Source organism: Nicotiana sylvestris, chromosome 3, assembly GCF_000393655.2.
Source record: "Nicotiana sylvestris chromosome 3, ASM39365v2, whole genome shotgun sequence".
In the NCBI taxonomy this organism is placed as follows: Eukaryota; Viridiplantae; Streptophyta; class Magnoliopsida; order Solanales; family Solanaceae; genus Nicotiana; species Nicotiana sylvestris.
In genome coordinates, this window is record NC_091059.1 from 3,556,302 (window position 1) to 3,577,440 (window position 21,139).

The 21,139-nt window shown below is 36.7% G+C and overlaps 1 protein-coding gene across 1 annotated transcript; it reads left to right on the forward strand.

Moving 5' to 3' along the window:
- Window positions 1-202: 202 nt before the first annotated feature.
- Window positions 203-17,931, forward strand: LOC104211048 (phosphatidylinositol-3-phosphatase SAC1). Its single transcript, XM_070170643.1, has 16 exons — window positions 203-475; window positions 570-774; window positions 875-1,040; window positions 2,327-2,549; window positions 3,265-3,341; window positions 4,268-4,455; window positions 4,567-4,664; window positions 4,860-4,993; window positions 5,077-5,211; window positions 9,273-9,654; window positions 9,771-9,892; window positions 10,079-10,183; window positions 10,740-10,937; window positions 12,841-13,032; window positions 16,911-17,022; window positions 17,446-17,931. Exons 1-16 carry the CDS (start codon window positions 371-373, stop codon window positions 17,692-17,694), a joined length of 2,691 nt encoding a protein of 896 aa, XP_070026744.1. The 5' UTR covers window positions 203-370; the 3' UTR covers window positions 17,695-17,931.
- The last annotated feature ends 3,208 nt before the right edge of the window (window positions 17,932-21,139 follow it).

The window sequence follows — 21,139 nt, forward strand, 5'->3', positions numbered from 1 at the left end:
AATGTATTTTGCCTTTAAGTATAGGTATATATATATACAAGAAAAATCAAAAGATATATATATATATATATATATATATATATATATATATATATAAGGGAAAATTGGGTATCTATAAGAAAAATCAAAAGATATAAATATAAATAAAGATAAAACAAAAGAAAATACAGAAAGAAGAAAAAAAAAGAAACATATAAGAAAAAGAAAACGGGAAACTTTCCGATCAGGCGACAAAAGAAAGCATGAGTTGAGTAGAGTTGCAATGAAAAGAGACCGTCGCCTATATTCGCCCTTATGATCCAAACGAAGCTCAAAACTCTCTAAATTGGTGAAGACCGTCCCCTTTTTTCATTGATTATTCAATTTTTCGATGGCGAAACCCGAGAATTTGAAGTCAAATTCTTCAAAGGTTCCCTCTGATTCCAGCCCTCCATCCTATTCCCTCGAAAAGTTTCGCCTCTACGAAACACGTGCTGTACGTTACAATTTTCACTTCCTTTCTCTTGAATTTTTATTTTGTTGAGAAAACCCAATCGGTAATGATTGATTCCAATTTTGATGATTTGCAGAGGTTTTACTTAATAGGGAGTGATAAGAATAAGCAATTCTTCAGAGTGCTAAAAATTGATAGAATGGAGCCTTCAGATCTTAATATAAGTGAAGACCCAGTTGTGTATCCGCCGCAGGAAGTTAAAAACTTACTTCAACGCATTGCTGAAGGGAATAGAGCTACTGGGGGTTTGAATTTTGTTGCTAAAGTTTATGGCATTGCTGGTTAGTTAATCTTTGTTTAAAGTGTTAAAATTTCACGCTTTAAAGGAATTTTTGGGCTAAGTTGTTTTTTTGTTCATTATTTGATGGATTTGATTGTTAGGTTGCATTAAATTTTTGGAGTCATATTATCTTGTATTGGTGACGAGAAGGCGCCAAATTGGATGTGTATGTGGTCATGCGATATACAGTATAGACGAGACCCAAATTATAACGATACCTCATGTCTCTGTCCAAACTGATGTTGCTCATTCGAAAACTGAGTTAAGGTAAGTGGTTTGGTTTATTTGGTTGAATCTTTTGGAATGAGAAGCTTTTGTTTGTTGCATACTGTTTATATGTCTTTTGAGCTAGTGATATGATTTCCTTTCTCTTTTATTGTTTAATTGTTAGTGTTGAAAGTTTTTTAAAGTATGCTAAGGGGTTGGATTAAAGTGCTGTCTTCCTTTCTTGGATGTTTTGATTAAGCGGACATTTCGAATCCAGCCGCAATATATCTAGTTGGGTTTCACTTTAAGATCAGTGAGGTAATTTTATTAACTATATATACTGTGGCAAGAAGGGGCAAATGTACAAAAAGGACCATGCTCTTAAAGGAGTCCATCCTACACAAAAACGTCAAAAAGTATAAACACATATAATTTGTACAGCCTTAAATTTACCCTCAAGCATCTGCAGTTGCACAACCTCAAATTTGCCCAAAAAAATCTACGATTTTGTTACTTCCACACGTTCCATATTATGCATGCAGGACTAGTTCTCCAAAAACTTTACCTTGCCTTGTTGATCTTTTGCCCTTGTCAGCTTTTAAAACTATCCGTCACTTATTGAAGCATAACCAACTGTACTAATATAAGAAGCGAGTCTGCTAGGTGGATCCAACACGCACTCGGCGGCCTTTTTAAGAGTTTGAGAAACATAGCTTCTAGGTCAAGAAATGAAGAAAATTGCCACTGCTATGTTCCTTTTTGAGATAATTTTCTTTAGAAACAATGATTGCAAAGTAGTGTCCCCATGTTCTATTTCACATGAAGGTGTTTGATTGAGACCGAGTTTAAGATGTTAGTTTGACTTATGTATTATATTAGTGATAGTTGAGAATATTAAAATTGTGAATTGGAAAGTTAGTTCGAAAAGAATTTGATTAGTTAAATGAATTTGAATATTTGAAAGTTGAAAACATTTTTTCTTCTTTCTCAAAAAAGAAAAGTATAGAATATGGTGTGAAATATTTTGGAACGTCTAAGATATAAAGAGTATCATATTAATTTGTACAGAGAAAGTAATTCATCGGTCATTTTTCTCCTGCTTCTTTTTTGAATTGTTCATTATTTCTATTCGGCATATGTTCTTAGTTTAGTCCTTTAAAAATGACTGTTTTTGCATCTGATCCGGAAATTATGAAGAAATCATCATTGCTTTTTAGTCAATTCCTTTTCACTCAACTTGAATTTTGTTTTTGTTAAATTTCCCAAATTTTATGCCCTCTGTTTGATTTAGTGAACAAATATTTGGCCCTTAGTTTCTTGGCTGACTAAATTTTCAATAAATGCAGGTACAAGAAGCTTTTGTCCAGTGTTGACTTGGCAAAAGATTTTTTCTACAGTTATACCTATCCAATAATGCGAAGCTTGCAGAAGAATATCTTGTCTACGGGTGAGGATGGGATGCCGTATGACAATATTTTTGTCTGGAATAGTTATCTAACACATACAATTCGATCAAGATGCAAGAACACAATGTGGACAATTGCTTTAGTTCATGGGCACTTTAAGCAGGTGTTTGCTTACTTTTCCGTATATTTTTGTTGATAACCAAGAAATCCTCGAGGGCCAGTAGTGCATGGTTCGAAACTTGGTGGATAATGGGCCCGCCTCTCTACCCTTCATTATATTGATATGGGAATGAAAATCCAAGATTGTAGTATAGAAAGTTAAATTTACTAAATATTTTTCATTGCATCTGATTCGGAGATGGCTAATTACAATGACATGGGTTAGCTTGTGTAGTTTCCCCTCCAACTCCTATCATATAAAATTAACCAGTGAATATATTTGAATCGCAAATCACTGTGAACTTCATTTCCTGTCTGAGCTTCATGCCAACAGTCTGATTCTTCATGTAAAAATAAATGAGTTCGGTATGTATATTTTTTGTGTTTAGTCCATTTTTAAGTGGTCTCTATGAAAAGGACATAACCATGAGACAGATCCATTTCCCTTATAAATATTCTTCAAAAGAAATACTTCAGGAATTTTGGTCCAAATCAATGTGGTCCTCCAAATATGAGGTTTTGACCAGTTGGCTTGAGCTGTTATTTTGAAAATGAGACTATCTACCTGTTTTCGGCATACTTAGCTTGCTATCTTCTCCTTTAATTTCTATTTTCATATTTGTTGTGATATATCCCTTAAACAATCCCCTGAGTATTTCAGACAGTTGATGATAAATTGATTGGACACCTAATATCTAATCTTTGCTTAATGCTTGCAGACTAGGCTATCAATATTTGGAAAAGACTTCAGTGTTTCTCTTGTTTCTAGGCGTTCTCGGCATTTTGCTGGAACACGGTATGCACTACCCTCTTTTTTTCTTTAATTATTTCTCTCGTAATTTCCAGAAGTTTTTCTTTTGCTTGATATTGGATGTCGGTGAGACTCGCCCAGGACCTCTGCCTGCTCTTATTTTAAGCTTTTAGATGAGATGGTCACATACTTCAACACATACATGCTGCATTAACTCTTGAATTAGAGTTGGGATTTACCGACACAACTGATGGGTCATACTATAGAACTACATTATGCGGACCCCAGGGAAACCTTGAAGAAAAGAGATAATAGATATTTCAAGGATTTGTCTTAGTTCCAAATTGAAATTTTCATCTCTAAGACCACTCCTTTTCGGATAAAGAATGTGCAGATGGAATTGCAGTTGAGAAGTACTGATATTGTGCATTCTGTTTTACTGTTAATCCTAGTTAACACTGTTGTATCTTTGTTCTTATTTCTAGATGCTTCATGTTTTGGTAAATCGGAGATGATCTAATTTTTCACTTGCCTTGGAACTTAAAGATAGAAATAAAACAAGAAGCTTTTTTTGACTTCTTGGTTGGGGCCATTCATTCATGATTTTATTGGGTGATGAGAGATTGGCTACATATGCTTAGAGGTTTATGGTTAGCTGGTTGTTAAAATGAAACATGTCTTATCACATTTCAAAAGCATTCTGAAAGGCATCGACATCGAGTAACTTACAATTCTATCTAGATCAGTCTAGCTTAAGAGTGTTATGGTAGTATGAAAATTTAGCCCATTTTGATTATATTTTGTTGAAAAGCTTTGCCTTCTAGAAAACCATCACGTCTCTGTTGTTCTCAAGTAGGAAAGCTGAATAACTGAATATTCCTGTTAATGTGCGAATTGACACTTCTGTGATCTTTCCATGAGTAACTTCAGTATCTATCGCGAAGTCTTACCAGTAAATGTTCATGCTGCAGTTACTTGAAAAGGGGAGTTAATGATCATGGAAGAGTGGCAAATGATGTTGAAACTGAACAAATTGTGCTTGGCGAAGAAGCTGGCTCAAGCAAAGGGAAAATGAGCTCTGTTGTTCAAATGAGGGGCTCAATTCCTCTTTTCTGGTCACAAGAAGCTTCAAGATTCAGCCCAAAACCAGATATAATCTGTAAGAGCAACTAAATTCTTCTACCTGATTGTTACTAGAGATTTTAAAGGTGGAGTCATGTGTACTTCCAATCTGACTTGAATGAGCTTGCTTGTCTCCTTTCTGATCAAGTGCAAAGATATGATCCTACTTATGAAGCAACAAGACTGCATTTTGAAGATCTTGCAAGGAGATATGGAAACCCAATAATCATACTTAATCTGATAAAGGTTTGTGCAAAACTGAATTTGGTGGCCTCCAGAAAATTTACATTGTGTTTGCTTCTTAAGTTGATCGGACTAATGGTTTGTCCACCTCCTGGGCACTATTTGCTTCAAACAGTTCTAGTCTTTGAATTCCAGCATCGAATATTTGCCTTTTAGAGTTTTCTTCAATTCTGTCATTTATGAATGTAATGACTGCAGACCGTTGAGAAAAGGCCACGAGAAATGATGCTGAGGCGTGAATTTGCTAATGCAGTTGGGTACCTAAATCAGATACTTTCTGAAGAAAATCACCTGAAATTCATACATTGGGATTTTCACAAGTTTGCGAAGAGGTATCCCTTTTCTCCTTATTATCCTAATAAGTTAATCTTTTAAATCCTTTTTTGCTAATTTCATCCTTGTTTCCGGTGTTAAGCAAGTCTGCAAATGTATTAGCAGTTTTGGGGGGTGTGGCGAGTGAAGCACTTGATTTAACTGGGTTTTACTACAGTGGAAAGCCAATGGTTGTTAAAAGGCGGGCTACACAGCTCAGTCGTACAAGCACTGCGAGGTATTTTCAAGCATCTATTGACATTTGTGCTTGAACTATCGAGTATCATATTTGCAAGGCATGCAATGAGTTACGTACTTTGAGTCTAGTTTGTTGTTTACTGAACTTGCAAATGCTAAGGTGAGGCTAGTTAGTTAGACATCATATAACTCACTTCTTTCTCTATTCCACGCTAGTCATTTTCTTCTTCCGTCTCTTTTTCTCTTGTCTCTATAAGTTTTTTCTGACCTTTCATGAAGTTGGCGATAAGGATGTTGTAAAGCTTGTATGCTGTTTTCCTTCTCTTCTCTCTCTCTCTCTCTCTCTCTCTTTTTCTTTTTTTTCTTAAAAAATTCAATAGTCTGTTTTACTACTGTTGCTTCTCAGAGTGCCGCAAATAGAAAAGAGAAGAGTACAAATTGCTGGGAAAGGAATGTGATATTTAAATTGGATTACCTCTCTATTTGTAAATCAGTCTGTATCAAAGGAACTGTTTTCTGTTCTTTCTTTCTTCCATTCAAAACTTGTCTAGTGATAACTGGTTATTTGCAGAATGAAGGCTTGGATCTGAATAAAGATAGATGTAGCACCATAAAAGGAGAAGGGAGAAAGGGGAGTAGAAAAGACAAAACAGGAGAAAGTAGATAAAATTAAGAGAAATCAATTTCAGAAACGGTTATTGATCAAGTCAACTTATGTTTAGGTCGTCCAAATAAAGTACACGAGGGTATTATCTATAGGATAGTGAGTTCTGAATAAGTTAGAACTCTTAAAACTACTAGAACGTTCCGGTCCGAGAATCCCTATGTCTGAGGTCTTGCAACTAAGCTCTCGAGGATCGAGGTTAGATCCTCGTATATCACCACTCTCATACTCTATTTTTAACTAAAAAGATAAGATTTGTAATCTTTCTGCAGATTATCTAATCTTACCTTTCATGGGATTATATCTTTATGAAGATTCTTTACTTTTTGGTATGCCTCTTCTATGTGGGAGCTTTTCCATTATCAACAAAATTATACGTGATATAAGAAAGATAATATTATTTCCAACTAATAGCAGATAATATTATTTCTAACTAATTGCAGTGCTGTCAAAGGTGCACTTAAGGACACTTAAACCTTGAAGCAAGGTGCACTAGGGGTTGGGTGTTAGGTGTTTCTCCTCGATTAGCTATGCTTCAGTGCAGGCACTAAGGTGCTAAAGCATGTGCTGCATCGCATATGAGCTTCCTCGTAAAGAGAACTACTCTTAACAATAATATTCACATACCCTGTAGTTTTTTCAATTCTTTTTTCGAATTATGGTTTTTATATCGTTATTATCTTTGAATTACCCCCCCCCCCCATATATATGTATATACTTTTATTCTTTCTTCGTTTATCCCTTTCTAAATAAAGTGCACCTTTATTTACGTTCTGCATTGTGGACGTCATTTTTTTTTTTGCTTTTGATAAAATTGACTAATAGATAAAACCTTGTCTTCAAAATCGGAGAGAAGATTATCTCTACTTTATTTCTAACTAAAGAGAAAGAGAAATAAATATTTGAGATAAAAATACCAGAAATTTTGGTATTAGTGGTGTTCAAGCCAGTTGCGAACACCTCAATTATTGTGCTGCCTTCTACCAACAGAGGCCATGGTTTGGGATATCACCTAGAGTTTTTGTTTCTGTTTTTTTTTGGGGTGGGGGGGTGGGGGTGGGGGTTATCAATGAAGTGGGATAAAATCCATCGGTGAAAGAATACCACAATACTTTACTGACTACATTATTCTTCCCTGTTTAAAAAGCTCGAATCCGACGAGTGTCCAGCTCCAAAAGATATAGCATCAAGAAATGAAAAGATCTTCACTGGATAAGATTTTGCTACAAAAAACCAGCTTAGAGTAGGCTGAATTTCTACTTGCAGTTGTGTCTTGTAATATTATTATTATTATTATGGTCTCCAACTTTCAAAAGATTAAGGTATCAAGCTTGCTCATTGTGGCTTCCACTTGTATGATCATGAGGCATCAGTTGAATGTTGAAGATTTGGTTATTTCTCAAGGGTGGATTAAGTATGATATTAGTAGTTGGTGTTAAAAGTGTAGCAGTTTTAATGAAGTGGAACCTGGACTATGACACTGAGATTGAATGTGGAAATCGTGCATTTCCAGCTTTTTTGTATTGAGAGGAGTTCGCCGCCAGGGCTTTGGTCTAGTGGTAAAAGCGCAACACATGATGTTTGGGCTAGGCACATGTCACGGGTTTGAACTTTGCTGTAGACAAGAGTCTAGTATTTAAGTGGAGAAAGGTAGTGGGGCGGGTCCATTATCCACCGTCTTTCGAACTGTGTGCCACTGGCCCTCGAGAATTTTTGGTTACCAGGGTTTTGGGGGGGGGGGGGACAAGGAAAAAAGGGGAGAAGAATAAGAAAAGAGGATAAGTGAGAAACATATCAATTCATAAAGAGCTATTCATCAAGTCTAGTGGTATTCAAGGCTTCACATCTTCCAAACAAAGTACTTCAATGTCCTACTAGTAGGATTGTGAATTTGAACAAGTTAGAAATTTTAAAGCTACTTCGTGGAATTTTAAGTGTAAAGATATGACTAGATTAGAAACTTATTAATAGATAGAACCTTATCTTCAAATAAGAGAGAACATTACCTCTACTTCATTTCTAACTAGAAGATAAAGAACAATAAAAGTTAAAGATAATAATACTGCAGCTTTTATTGAGCTATATCAAGATATCAATTATAGCAATAGTCTTTGTGTTGTTCCTTTACTAAATTTTTGGTCATTGAAGTTTCTTACAAGTATCTAAGTTATAAAATACTTTTTGATAGACAATTCTAACTTTATTCTGGCACTTGGATTTTGAAAGCATGGACCTTTGTAAAATCATTTTCAAGTAAAGTTGCTCGAGCTTGAAGTAGTTTCCATCCTAACAGACATAAGTTAATTATCGTTATTCTGGTCTCAGGCTCTGTATAATCAACCACATTATTTGCTATGAAATCCATATCTGGCCTTGGTCTTAAGATGGTTTTGCTATTCTGTTATGGGTCTTGTGGCCAATATGTTTCTAACATTCCATGTGACATTCAGATATCCTATCAGGTACTATCTTTTTTTTGGAGTAAGGTAACGTTATATCCATCAGCACCAAGTTTGTACTGGTATCCAAAAGAAAAATGTACAGATTACTAGGGGCCTTGTATATTACAAGGAATCTAAGAAATCTACAAGTGATTTTACATCCTCTATATAGAACTCTTTACACCATAATTCAAAAGACAAAAAACTATTCAGCTTAATTCTTTGTATGGAACTATTTTTATTCTCAAAACATCTATTATTCCTTTCTCTCCACACCGTCCACCACATACATGCTGGGATCATTCTCCACCACAGCTTCTGTCTATTTGTTGTTTGGATATCATTCCAGCACCACAAAAGGTCCTTGGTATCCTTTGGCATTACCCATTGTATTCCTGCCAGGGAAAGGAATAACTGCCACAAGTTACCTTGCAATGTAGAAAAAGATGGCTATTAGTTTCTTCCTCCTCCTGAGAACATCTGGAACTTAGAGGAATTCCCCTTCTTTGCAAAAACTTCATGAGTCACACAAGCTTTCCTGCCAACTAGCCAAGAAACACATGTGACCTTAGAAGGGGCTCTAATCTTCCCTATGCATTTCCATGGCCAAACTGATAATTGAGCACCTTCTGAAAGCAGAGAGTATGCAGAGCTGACTGAAAACCTTTTGGTGTTTCCTCCATTCCATATAACTGGATCCTCGGCATTTCTGGTACCATGAAGAGCCTCCAGAAGCTTCAGCATTTTAGCCACCCTGCCAATTTCGTTATCATTTAGATGCCTTCTGAAAGAAAAATTCCAACTCTGTGAATTCCATGTCCCTTTGTTGAAGACTTAGGTGTAGTTGTTAAGCAACCAGGTACTATTTCTTTAAAGTGAATGAGTTGCTAAGCAGAGTTTATCCTTGTGAATGTTGTCTAGATTATGGAAACTTAACTTCATTGATGCACAAATGATTTATGACTAGATGTAACTGATTCATGGTGTTTCGTGCAGGGATTCTACTCTGAGAGATTTGAGAGCAAATTCAGGAGAGCTCTCAAGGATTGGAAGCAATAATGAAATTCTGAATTCGTTGATCAAACAAGAAAGAGAGGCTGATAATAGCCAACAAATTGGGAAAGATAATGATGACAATGCACCAAGGTTTCAAAGTGGAGTGCTGCGCACAAACTGTATTGATTGCTTGGACCGAACAAATGTCGCCCAATATGCTTATGGTCTTGAAGCTTTAGGTCGCCAACTCCATGCTATGGGCTTGTCTGATAGGCCCAAACTGGATGCTGACAGTAGCATTGCTGCTGCTCTCATGGATATGTACCAGGGTATGGGTGATGCTCTTGCTCAACAGTACGGTGGATCTGCTGCTCACAACACCGTATGTTCACTGATTCTAACTGCCGAGTTAATAAATAATTTCTTTAAATGTTTTTGATTAAATGATGATTCCTAGAAATTGTTCATATTGTTGAATAGATGTTTTGGTTAAACTAGGTGTTTCCAGAAAGGCAGGGCAAGTGGAAAGCTACAACTCAATCAAGGGAATTCCTCAAGTCTATCAAACGATATTACAGCAATGCATATACGGACGGTGAAAAGCAAGATGCAATTAACTTGTATGTTCATTCCCTAAACTTTTAGCTGCCATTTGATTTTCCTTGTTGATGCATGCTTTTAGGTGGTTAAGCATTTTCCATCTGAAGTTGTGGAATTCTCGATATGTGGGCTTTTATTGCAAATGTTTTTGAAAAGTTTGCTGCTCAACAATTTTATTACTTGTTCTTGGCTTTCTTCTTTTCCAGATTCTTGGGATATTTCCAACCTAAGGAAGGAAAACCTGCACTTTGGGAGCTGGATTCAGACTATTATCTCCATGTATCTGGCATAGGAGATGATCTCATTCCAGAGTAGGGGTTCCTCTTTTCCACTTGCCTTTCTTTCTTTTTTATTTTGGCTGTCAGAAAATTTTGCTTACTTAATAAAGGAGAAAATTTTCACTAGACTATTAAATGTTTTTCCAATATCCTACCATTAAAGTTACCATTTCCCCACTTTTTTATTGAAATCAACTTTATCAAGAGGTAATTTTCTCCAGGGACAACTGGTATTTAAATAAAATAAAAATTGAATTCTCAACCTTGTGCCAATCAAACTAGGATACTTAAACTGGGATGGAGGGAGTAGTAGAACAGAAAATATGTATTTCTTTTCTTATGCGAGCTTGATGTGTTGTGACAACTGAGATGCTGCACTCAAATTAGTAATGTTAGGACTTTTGGCTGCACATATGGACTCTTTTTCCTGTCAAGCTAATAAACAGAATGTTTCTGAAGTGCAGAGGTTGATTTAAGGCCCCGTTTTTGGAAACTGTATATTTGTAAGGAAAGATTCAAGAAGAAAATTCTCTGCTAACATATGACTTTGTCTGCTTACTAATAGTTGCCATCTTAATTTATGGCACAGCTTGTCATTTGATACCAGTGCTGTTGGACAAGGAACCGCACTAGCCCCTGTTCCAGCATGCAGGGAAGATTTCTTGCGCATGAAGTTGACATCCTTTGACAAGTTGCTTGAAAGAACATGCTGTAATATTAAGAATGTACGGCTCTGTAGTGAAACTGATCAAAAATCAGGGAATTCTGGAGTGGCACCTGATGCAGCGTAAGTGTTGACTTTAGTTAAGCATATATTTTTTGTTTGATGTGCAATTTTAATTATTTTTATTTCTCCTGTAGTGTTCATTTACATGCTTGGAGAGTCAAAAGTGACAGCTTCCATCTTTGTACATGACATGAAAAAGTTTACCCTTAAAATCTTAAGTTATAAGACTAACATGACATCTATCAATAATATGTCCAGAAATGCTAAGTGGCAGCGGCACTTAACTTTGTTCCATCCTTTTTATTCATTATGTTGAATTTTTTTAGTCTTAAATGATGAGATGCCGTCCTGCCCAGTTCTTAATTTACATGTCCTGAATTTCTCTAGTTTGAGTTGAAGGGATGGGCTGATATGCTAAGAACTAAGAAATGAGGAATACCTTTTTCTTTACATGGTTATCAATCAACACACAACAATTCTTTTTTTGTCTCACTTAACTCCTTGAACTGACACCTTCCTATTGGTTGGTTAGTCCATACAATTTAATACTTCCATTAAAATATTATTGTAATACTTATATTTCTGCTTAATGTTCAATATACTTTTATGGGGATTTCAAGCATTAGTTTAGATAATCATTAGTTTCCAAAGTTTGTAATATTAGTTTCAATAGTCTAAGAGACTTTTAGCTACAACAACGGCTACTTGTTGTTTTTGGGGATGGTTGTTAAATATCCTCTTAAACCGTTAAAATATTCAATATACTTTTACAGGGATTTAAAGCTAGAGTTTCCAAAGTTTGTAATGTTAGGCTCAATAGTCTAAGAGATACTTAGCTACAACAATGGCTACTTGTTGTTTTGGGGAGTAGTGGCTGTTAAATACACTCTTAAACTATTGAAGTTAATAAAACTGATCCCTATTAGAAACTGTGGACAACTAATGCTTCTTCAAACGGATATAGAAGATACTTATGTATGTTGTTTGAGCCCTGGGGGAGATTACATGACAGATCAAAAAAGAAAAGGTGAGAAGTGCCTGCATATAGAAATATTTTCTTTTTATTCTTTGCTGGCTCTTCTTTTTTGTTCTTTTACTCGAATGGTTAGTTCTGAATAATGGTATAAAGAGAGATAGATTTTATAATCAATTTAATTTATTAGTTATCAACGATTTTTAAAAGAAAAAGTACTTTTAATTTTTTCATAGATCTCAAAGTGACATTAACATCTTAGTGGTAAATACAAACTGTTACAGTTCTCATACAAAATATAAAGTAAAATGGTAATTTTTCTTAAATATTGACGGAAAAGTGAGGAAAAAATAGTCAAAGAGCTTACTGAATGATAAAATGAAATTATGCTGTTTTCCCCCCATATATGTACAAATAAATGATATCCTTTTCCTTCTAACATCATAAAAACGCTAGCTGTTGGAAAGGAGATTTGAGAAGAATAGTTTCAAAATTACCCCGTTTTAAATTTTATTGACCAAGTTACTTTACATGATATATTGTTAGTTTTCTTTACTGTTTATGACTTGACATATAAGTGAGAATACATGTCTATTCTGGTTGAACAGCTAATCAAAGTTCTGCTAAAAAATTTATTTCATACTTGTACCAAGAGAAAATGATTGGGTGTAAGGCATGGCATAGTGCGGGTGTTGGCACTTATAACTAAATAAAACAGAAAGACACTATTCCAAGACCAAACCAAGTTTACATGCTCCCAAACAGCTCCAACATCTTCATCCGAATAACTCAAAATGAAAGCTTGAGCCTCGAACCGGTTCTTTCACACTTTCTTTGAGATTTTAAAGATTGTTTTTGTGTATTCTGATAAACTAGTTTATTTTCGTTTTTTTTCTTCAGTTTATTTATTTTTTCTCTAGAGAGTAAATTTTGCAATATGTGACCAGCAAATTTTCTTTAGCTGGTAATGTTTGATATTCTTAATTGCAGTGAAATACAGCTTAAGAGCCCGAATTGGCTTTTTGGACAGAGGAAGTATGATGATAGTAATTCTGCATCCAAGGTGTCTTCAAATGCAGTTTCTAATGGGGCTTCTACTGGCGAGGATAAAGTAGATGGTCTTGGTGATCTTAGCTGGATTTCTGGTGTTCCTGATCTGAATCAAGAAGATATCTTTGAAAGGTATTTTACCCTCAAAACTTTGCTTGTAGCTCATTTACGAGCTTATCTGATGTCTTTGAGCAATTAGCTGCGGTTCTTTACCTGTTATACAAGCCTACCAATGTGCACCTCAGACATAAATCAAACCAGTGTGATAATTTCACTTGTCCATTCTTTTTTTTTTTTCATTCTTCTTTTCTCATCGCAAAGTATGCGGCTGAAAAATACTTGATGAAGGTGCAGAAGTTGAGATGTTTTTTAAAATATATATATATATATATATATATATATATATATATATATATATATATATATTATGAATTTACGGTTCATAACAGAGTGAAATATGATCATCTCTACGGTTCATCATCAGCTGTATGTGCAATGCCATAGAAAATGATAGTTTTACCATTTTCCTTTCTTGAGAGGTAGCAACAACAACAATGACCAGGGGTGTGCATTCGAATCGGTTTATCGATAAATTGAATCGATTATTTGTTATCGGTTTATCGATTTCGATTTTGATTTCGAAAATTTTCCTATCGAGTTATCGATTTCGATTTCGGTTTTGTCCTCTTCGGTTATCGGTTTATCGATAAACCGATAAGATATACTAAAAAAAAATTATTTTTTTATTTTTTTAACCCTTATTCTATAATATCCTTTCCTTTACCCTAAGTCCCTAACCCTATTATTTCATCTGCCACATTTAAGGAATGATCATATTTAAACCTTAAGGGAATGAAGTTCAAATTAATGGAAAATAGAATTAGCCGTGATGATGTATTTTTTTTTATACCGTTGGAGTGTTGGTGACATACATTTGATCCCTTACTTTAGTTTCCTTGCATGTGCTTGTCGACACAATTTTTATGTTATAAACGGTGTTCGTCTTATTTTAGCTTCTTTTTGTCCATATTAGTTAGGCGTGTTTATAGCAATATTCTTTCCGTGGAAGCCCGCAAATTTTCTTATTGGTGTAATCGATAACCGAATCGATAAGTGCCAAATCGATAAATCGAAAAAATCGAAACCTTATTGAAACCTTATTGAAACGATAACGATAAGCATATGTACAAATCGATAATCGATAAGTAATTATCGATAAGGGTCAAAATCGAATCGATAAATCGAATGCACACCCCTAACAATGACCCAGTAAAATTCTACTAGTGGGGTCTGAGGAGGGGTTTAGGGTTTAGGTAGTGTGTATGCAGACCTTACCCCTACCTCGAGGAATAGAGGCTGTTTCCGAAAGATCCTTGGCTTAAGAAAACGAAAAGAAAAGAGAAGTATCAGTACTACCAATAGATACCATAAGAAAAAATAACATCATGAAAATCAGAAAATAGGTGCAAAGCAAAAGCGCTAGCCAGTAAATAGACTCTGCTCTATGAAAAACGAAAGAGTAGTAAAACACAACATTGCCACTAGCTGTCTCAGACAAAAACCCTACCAAACTAGCCTCACAAAGGTACGAACTAAGGAAAAACTCAACTACCTCCTAACCTACAACCCTAATACTCGACCCCCACAGCTTCCTATCAAGGGCTATGTCCTCGGAAATCTGAAGCCTCGCCATGTCCTATCTAATCACCTTTCCCCAATACTTCTTAGATCGCCCTCTCTACCTCTTCTTAAGCCTCCAAAGCCAGCCGCTCACACCTTCTTACCGGAGGATCTGAACTTCTCCTCTGAACGTGCCCGAACTATTTGAGCATCGCTTCCCGCATCTTGTTATCAATGGGAGCCACACCCACCTTCTCCCGAATATCATCGTTCCTAATCTTATCCATCCTAGTGTGCCCACACATCTACCTCAACATCCTCATCTCTGCTGCTTTCATCTTCTGGATATGTGAGTTCTTAGCAAGCCAATACTCAGCCCCATACATCATGGTCGGTCTAACCACCGCTTTATAAAACTTACATTTGAGTATCGGTGGCACTATCTTGTCACACAAGACTCCAGATGTTAACCTCCACTTCATCCACCCCACTCCAATACGGTGTGTGACATTCTCGTCGATCTCCCCTCCCCCTTGGATAACCCGACCCAATGTACTTGAAACAACCTCTACTTTGGGATGACCTGTGATTCAAGCCTCACATCCACGTCCACTTCCCTCGACTCAACGCTGAACTTACACTCCAGGTATTCCGTCTTCGTCCTCGTCCTGCTCAGCTTGAAACTCTTAGACTCAAGAGCCTGTCTCCTCCAGCCTCACGTTAGCACCGGCTCGCGACTCATCAATCAGAACTATGTCATCAACGAATAACATACACCATGACACCTCCCCTTGGATATGGTGTGTTAACGCGTCCATCACCGGGGCAAATAAGAACAGGCTGAGCGCAGAACCTTGGTGCAATTCCATAACAACCGGGAAATGCTCAGAGTCGCCTCCTACTGTCCTAACCTAGTCTTAGCCCCATCATACATGTCCTTAATTGCCCTAATGTAGGCAACCGACACATCTTTAGCCTCCAGGCATCTCCAGAGAACTTCTCTCGGAACCTTGTCATACGCTTTCTCCAGATCAATAAACACCATGTGCAAATCTTTCTTACTCTCCCTGTACTGTTCCACCAGTCTCCTAATAAGGTGTATAACTTCCGTAGTAGAACGACCCGGCATGAACCCAAACTGGTTGTCGGATATAGACACCGTCCTCCTTACCCTTGCTTCAACGACCCTCTCCCAAACTTTCATGGTATGACTCAGTAATTTGATACCCCTATAATTGTTACAACTCTAGATATCACTTTTGTTCTTATACAACGGAACCACCGTCCTCCACCTCCACTCATCTGGCATCCTTGTCGTCCTAAAAATAACATTAAACAGCCCCGTCAGCCACTTCAAGCCTGCTCTACCCGCACACTTCCAAAATTCAACCGGAATTTCGTCCGGCCCGGTCGCTCTGCCCCTGCTCATCTTACGCATAGCTCCCACGACCTCCTCAACCTTGATGCGCCTGCAGTACCCAAAGTCACGGTGACTCTCGGAATTCTCCAATTCACCTAGCACAATTTCTTGAGAGGTAGCAAGTGGTGAAATTTCACCGTTGTAAAGTTGACTAGACCACCTTTGAAATGATGATGATGCAATAGCTTGTAGATGTCGTTTATATCTGGCTTGGATAAATATATTTTGTTTTTTAAAATAGATGTTTAACTAGCTTATGCTGGCATAGAGCTTCGGCTTATTTGTTTCTTGAAGTTCAATTGGAAAAATACGAAATGTACAAAAGTTTACTAAGCTACTTCTATCTTAACTAGGAAATGGATTAAACGTTAAAAGTTTTTAGAGCCTGAAACCTCATTTTCCAGTATTTTTTAGGTGGGTTATCTATTTGCTTAAGTATGTTGGAGAAAAACTGAAAACTGAATTACTGTTTGATTTTTGTTATTATATCAGTCAGCGCTAGCGCCCTACCTCTAGTATATGAGAGAATACAGCTTCAAAGCTTACCTTATCTAAGTAAGAAGTATTATTGACAAATTGAAGTCCGAATGTCATATGTTTTAGTCTGCCTCCACCTTCTTCTTTGCTCTTTATTTTGGTCACTTGATCAAAGTTATTCATCTCTCTGCAGTGGAAGGATTAGTTAATGCTGAACCTTTTTTTTGGAAGGATTCTGATTATGCTTAAAACAATTAGTTTCAGTGGACATGGTTTATTATATTGTTGTGTATATCTCCACCAACCCTGAAAAAAAAATTAAGATAAATGTGCAATGTGGAAAGAAAGGGGCCGGTAGTATTCCTCATTTTTCCTTCATTTGACACAAAAGGTATTGATTTCCTTGTTTGGTTCCTTTCAAATTACTGTATATACATCCTTTTGTGCCACTCTTTTATTTCATTTTAGACTCACTATTTTAATCCTCTTCTAGATACCTTACAATGACAGCCGCAAATGAGGCTAATGGCTGGTATGGTGGTACATTACTCGGTGATCAAGATGAAAGCAGTGAAATCTACCGACATTATGCAGAACTTATCCAGGTAACAGATATGTCTACACCTTTTATACTGTCTGTATCCATGCTTTGCTTTTTTCTAACTTTTGCTGGTTTAAGTCATGAGCGTTTCAATTTTTTTCTCAAGATGAACTAGAGCATATCGTACCATGTTAGGCTACTTTCAATAATATTCAGGACTCAACTAAGTATGAGTGAAAATTTAGTAATTGTCAATTTCTATAACAACTGTCTTTGGGCTTGGATTAGCAATATTCCTCCTTGATATGTGTTATTGTTTAATAGACCCTTGTTGTCCGGCCCTTCTCCGGACCCCGCGCATAGCGGGACCTTAGTGCACTGGGCTGCCCTTTTAATATGTGTTATTGTTGAGTACCTGGTTATATGCTACGGAAGAGCAAATGTTTTTGAATTTGCCTTACTCAGAAGATATTATGTAAACTAGCAGGGGCCTGCAATGGAACCCTTTGAACATGACGCTGAAAAGGAAAAGTATTACACCGAACTACTCCTGAAAGGTTCAGTTGATGCTATGGACGATGCAGCTATTGAAGCTGAGATGGAATCTGCTCTCAAGGTATATGACCAAATTGGTGCAGATCTTGGTATTTTCCCTAAGTCATGTAAGGCATTGGCTGCTGATCCGAGCCAATTAACGAGATGGCTGGTTGGCGAAGACAAGCTGCCCAACGTATAAAAAATACGCCGATATGCTGCAACATATGCATTTCACTATGTTCATATTTTTGTTGTAATATTTGAGGAATTCTTATCTTAACATTTTAATAGATAAATGAGGGTGTCCAACCAAAAAAAAAGATAAATGAGGGTGATTTTTTTTTGTGAGCAGCAGGTTTTACTGCTGAAAAGCATGCTGCTCCTGTACAGTTGTATTTTGTGCGTGAAGAAATATTATGATCATTTTTTAATTATACATGAAGCCTTGAAGGAAAATAAACGGAAAAGATCTAAGAGCTTGGAGATTGACTTTAAATTTTGGTGGGTTCGACCTTAAAAAGATTTTTAGTTCTAAAGTAACTATACTCTTAAATATATTTAATATTTATTTTAATTTGGGAAACTTACACAAATGTCCCAAATAAATCTCAACTACCAACCTCTAGCCATTAATCATAGACTTATCAAAATTAGCCAACAAAAATTGAAAAATCAAATAATAGGGTTCTTTCTCTCAAAGAATCACATGCAAAAATTACCTTCCATATTTTTAAGCGTAATTAGCAACACTAGATGCAAGACGGAAGGGAAATTTTATGAATGAGGTAGCAAATAAGGTGATGAAATACAAAAAATATATATAATATTCCAAAAATCTAAACAAAAAAGGAACTTTTTCAATGGGTATAGTTGAAATTCATTGAAAATATATAGATAAGTCAATATACAAAATTTGAGGAAGATTGGAGGTGATTTAGACGGGTTTTGTATCAAAATTCGTAATTAAATCGAGTTCAAAAAAGTCTTCTACGACACATGTATCAAACATGTATCACGCATGTATCTCACACACATGTATACATGGAATACATGTAATACATAGTAGATACAAATACGATACATATGTGATACACAAATGATACATAGTGTGATACACATATCATTTTTTTCATGTTCAGTTTTTACCGAATTTTTAATTCAAACTACCTCAAAACTTCACCAAATCATCCCAAAACTGAGATTCAAGCTCCTTAAGTTGTGCCAAATCTATTCTAATAACACCCACTCAAAACAAAGTAAAAATTTGATATTTTTTTGCTACAAATAACTAATTGGCTAATTTGGCTAATATTAATAATATTTTATCAATTGACCAATTTTTATAATGAGCTATCTATAAATGGACATACCTGATAATTTTCCTTTAGTGCTTTTGTACATGTGTATATTTAAGTCTTGTATGTATTAAAAGTATTGGATTCGATGGGATTCACAGCCTCAAGCCCCATCCGCCGTGCCTGGTACTTGGTAAATTGCAGAGACAAACAAAAGCTCCAAGGAAGTGACATGCACTACTAAAATATCTCATGATTACGAGTCAGATTAAACTATGCACAAAAATTCTATGTGATTAACTATTAATAGTCAAATTATTAATATTACTATTCTATGTAATTGATATATGTTCACAGACTTTATCGTTACCTTGTAAAGATACAAAGGCTATTTTCGGAAGAACTTCGGCTCAATAAAGCAAAATTATAACAGTTATGACAAAACTATGATAAGCGAAATAGTAACAACAACCGGAAAAAAAAATAACGATGCAAAGGAAACATTAGGTATTAATATCAGTCTAAAAATAGGGAACACGAGGATAACACTAGTACTATAGCTATGGAAGGAAGTACAAGTTTGGAAAGGAAATGCGCTCGGCTACTTTCTGACCTACAACCCTACTCTTCGACCTCCACACCCTCTTATCAAGGGTCATGTCCTCGTTAAACTACAGATGTACCGTGCTCTATAAAAGGTAAGTTTTATAGAGCATTGGTTAGGTCTGCCATGTTGTATGGGACTGAGTGTTGACCGGTTAAGAACTCACACATCCAGAAGATGAAAGTAGCAGAGATGAGGATGTTGAGGTGGATGTGTGGGCATACAAGGATGGATACGATTAGGAATGAAGATATTCAAGAGAAGGTGGGCGTGGCCCCCATGGAGGACAAGATGCGGGAAGCAAGACTCAGATGGTTCGGGCACATTCAGAGGAGGAGCACTAATGCACCGGTGAGGAGGTGTGAGCGATTGACTTTGGTGGGAACGAGGAGAGGTAGAGGGCGACCTAAGAAGAATTGGGGAGGGATGATCAGGTAAGACATGGCGTGACTTAGGATTACTGAGGACATGGCCCTTGACAGAGAATTGTGGAAATCGAGCATTAAGGTTGTAGGTTAGGGGGAAGTTGTGAATATTTAAACAGCGCACTAGAGTGGGACTAGCCAGTTAGGAGTTAGTTTTAGGATTCTAGTGGTCATCTACTAATGTAGGGCTTTAATTATCTGCTAGTTATTATTATACCTTTCATCTATTTCGTATTTCTTATATTGCTGTTATTTTATTATGATTCTATTGATGGTACTAATATATCGTCTCTTGTTGCTTTCTTGAGCTGAGGGTCTCCTGGAAATAGCCTCTCTGCCCCTCGGGGTAGGGGTAAGCTCTGCGTACATATTACCCTCCCCAGACCCTACTTGTGGGATTATACTGGGCCGTTGTTGTTGTTGTTGTACCATGTCCTGTCTGATTACCTCTCTCCAATATTTCTTCGGTCTACCTCTACCTCTCTTAGGATCCGCCATAGCCACCCTCTCACACCTCATCACTGGGACATCTATGCTTCTCCTTTTCACGTGCTCGAACCATCTCAGCCCCACTTTTCGCATCTTGTCCACCATACAGGCCACTCAAACCTTATCTCGAATATCTTCATTCCTAATCCTATCCCTCCTAGTATAATCACACATCCATCTCAGTATCCTCATCTCCGCAACTTTTAACTTCTGAACATGAGAGGTCTTGAGTGGCTAACACTCTGTTCCATATAACATGGTTGGTCTAACCACTATTCTATAAAATTTATCTTTTAGTCTTGATGGCATATTCTTGTCGCACAGGACGCCAGATATGAGCCTCCACTTTGCCATTCCGCTCCAATACGACGTGTGACATCCTCGTCAATCTCCCTATTTTCTTATATTATAAACCCAAGATACTTAAAACTTTCTCTCTTGGATATGACTTGTGTGTCCAGCCTCACTTCAATGTCATCCTCCCAAGTCACGTCACTAAACTTGCACTCCAAGTATTTTGTTTTAGTCCTGCTTAACTTGAAACTTTTAGACTCCACGGTCCAGACCTCCAGCCTAGTGTTAATACCGTCTCGTGTCTCGTCGATCAGTACTATGTCATCTGCAAATAACATGCAACAAGGTACCTCCCCTTGAATGTATCGCGTCAACTCATCCATCACCAAAGTAAATAAGAACGAGCTATGCGTTGACCCCTGATGCAATCCCACTTCTACTAGGAAGTGTACTGAGTCCCCTCCCCACCGTTCTCGGACTTCTCCAATGTATATGTCCTTAATCGCCCTAATAGATGTGACAGGTACACCTATAGCC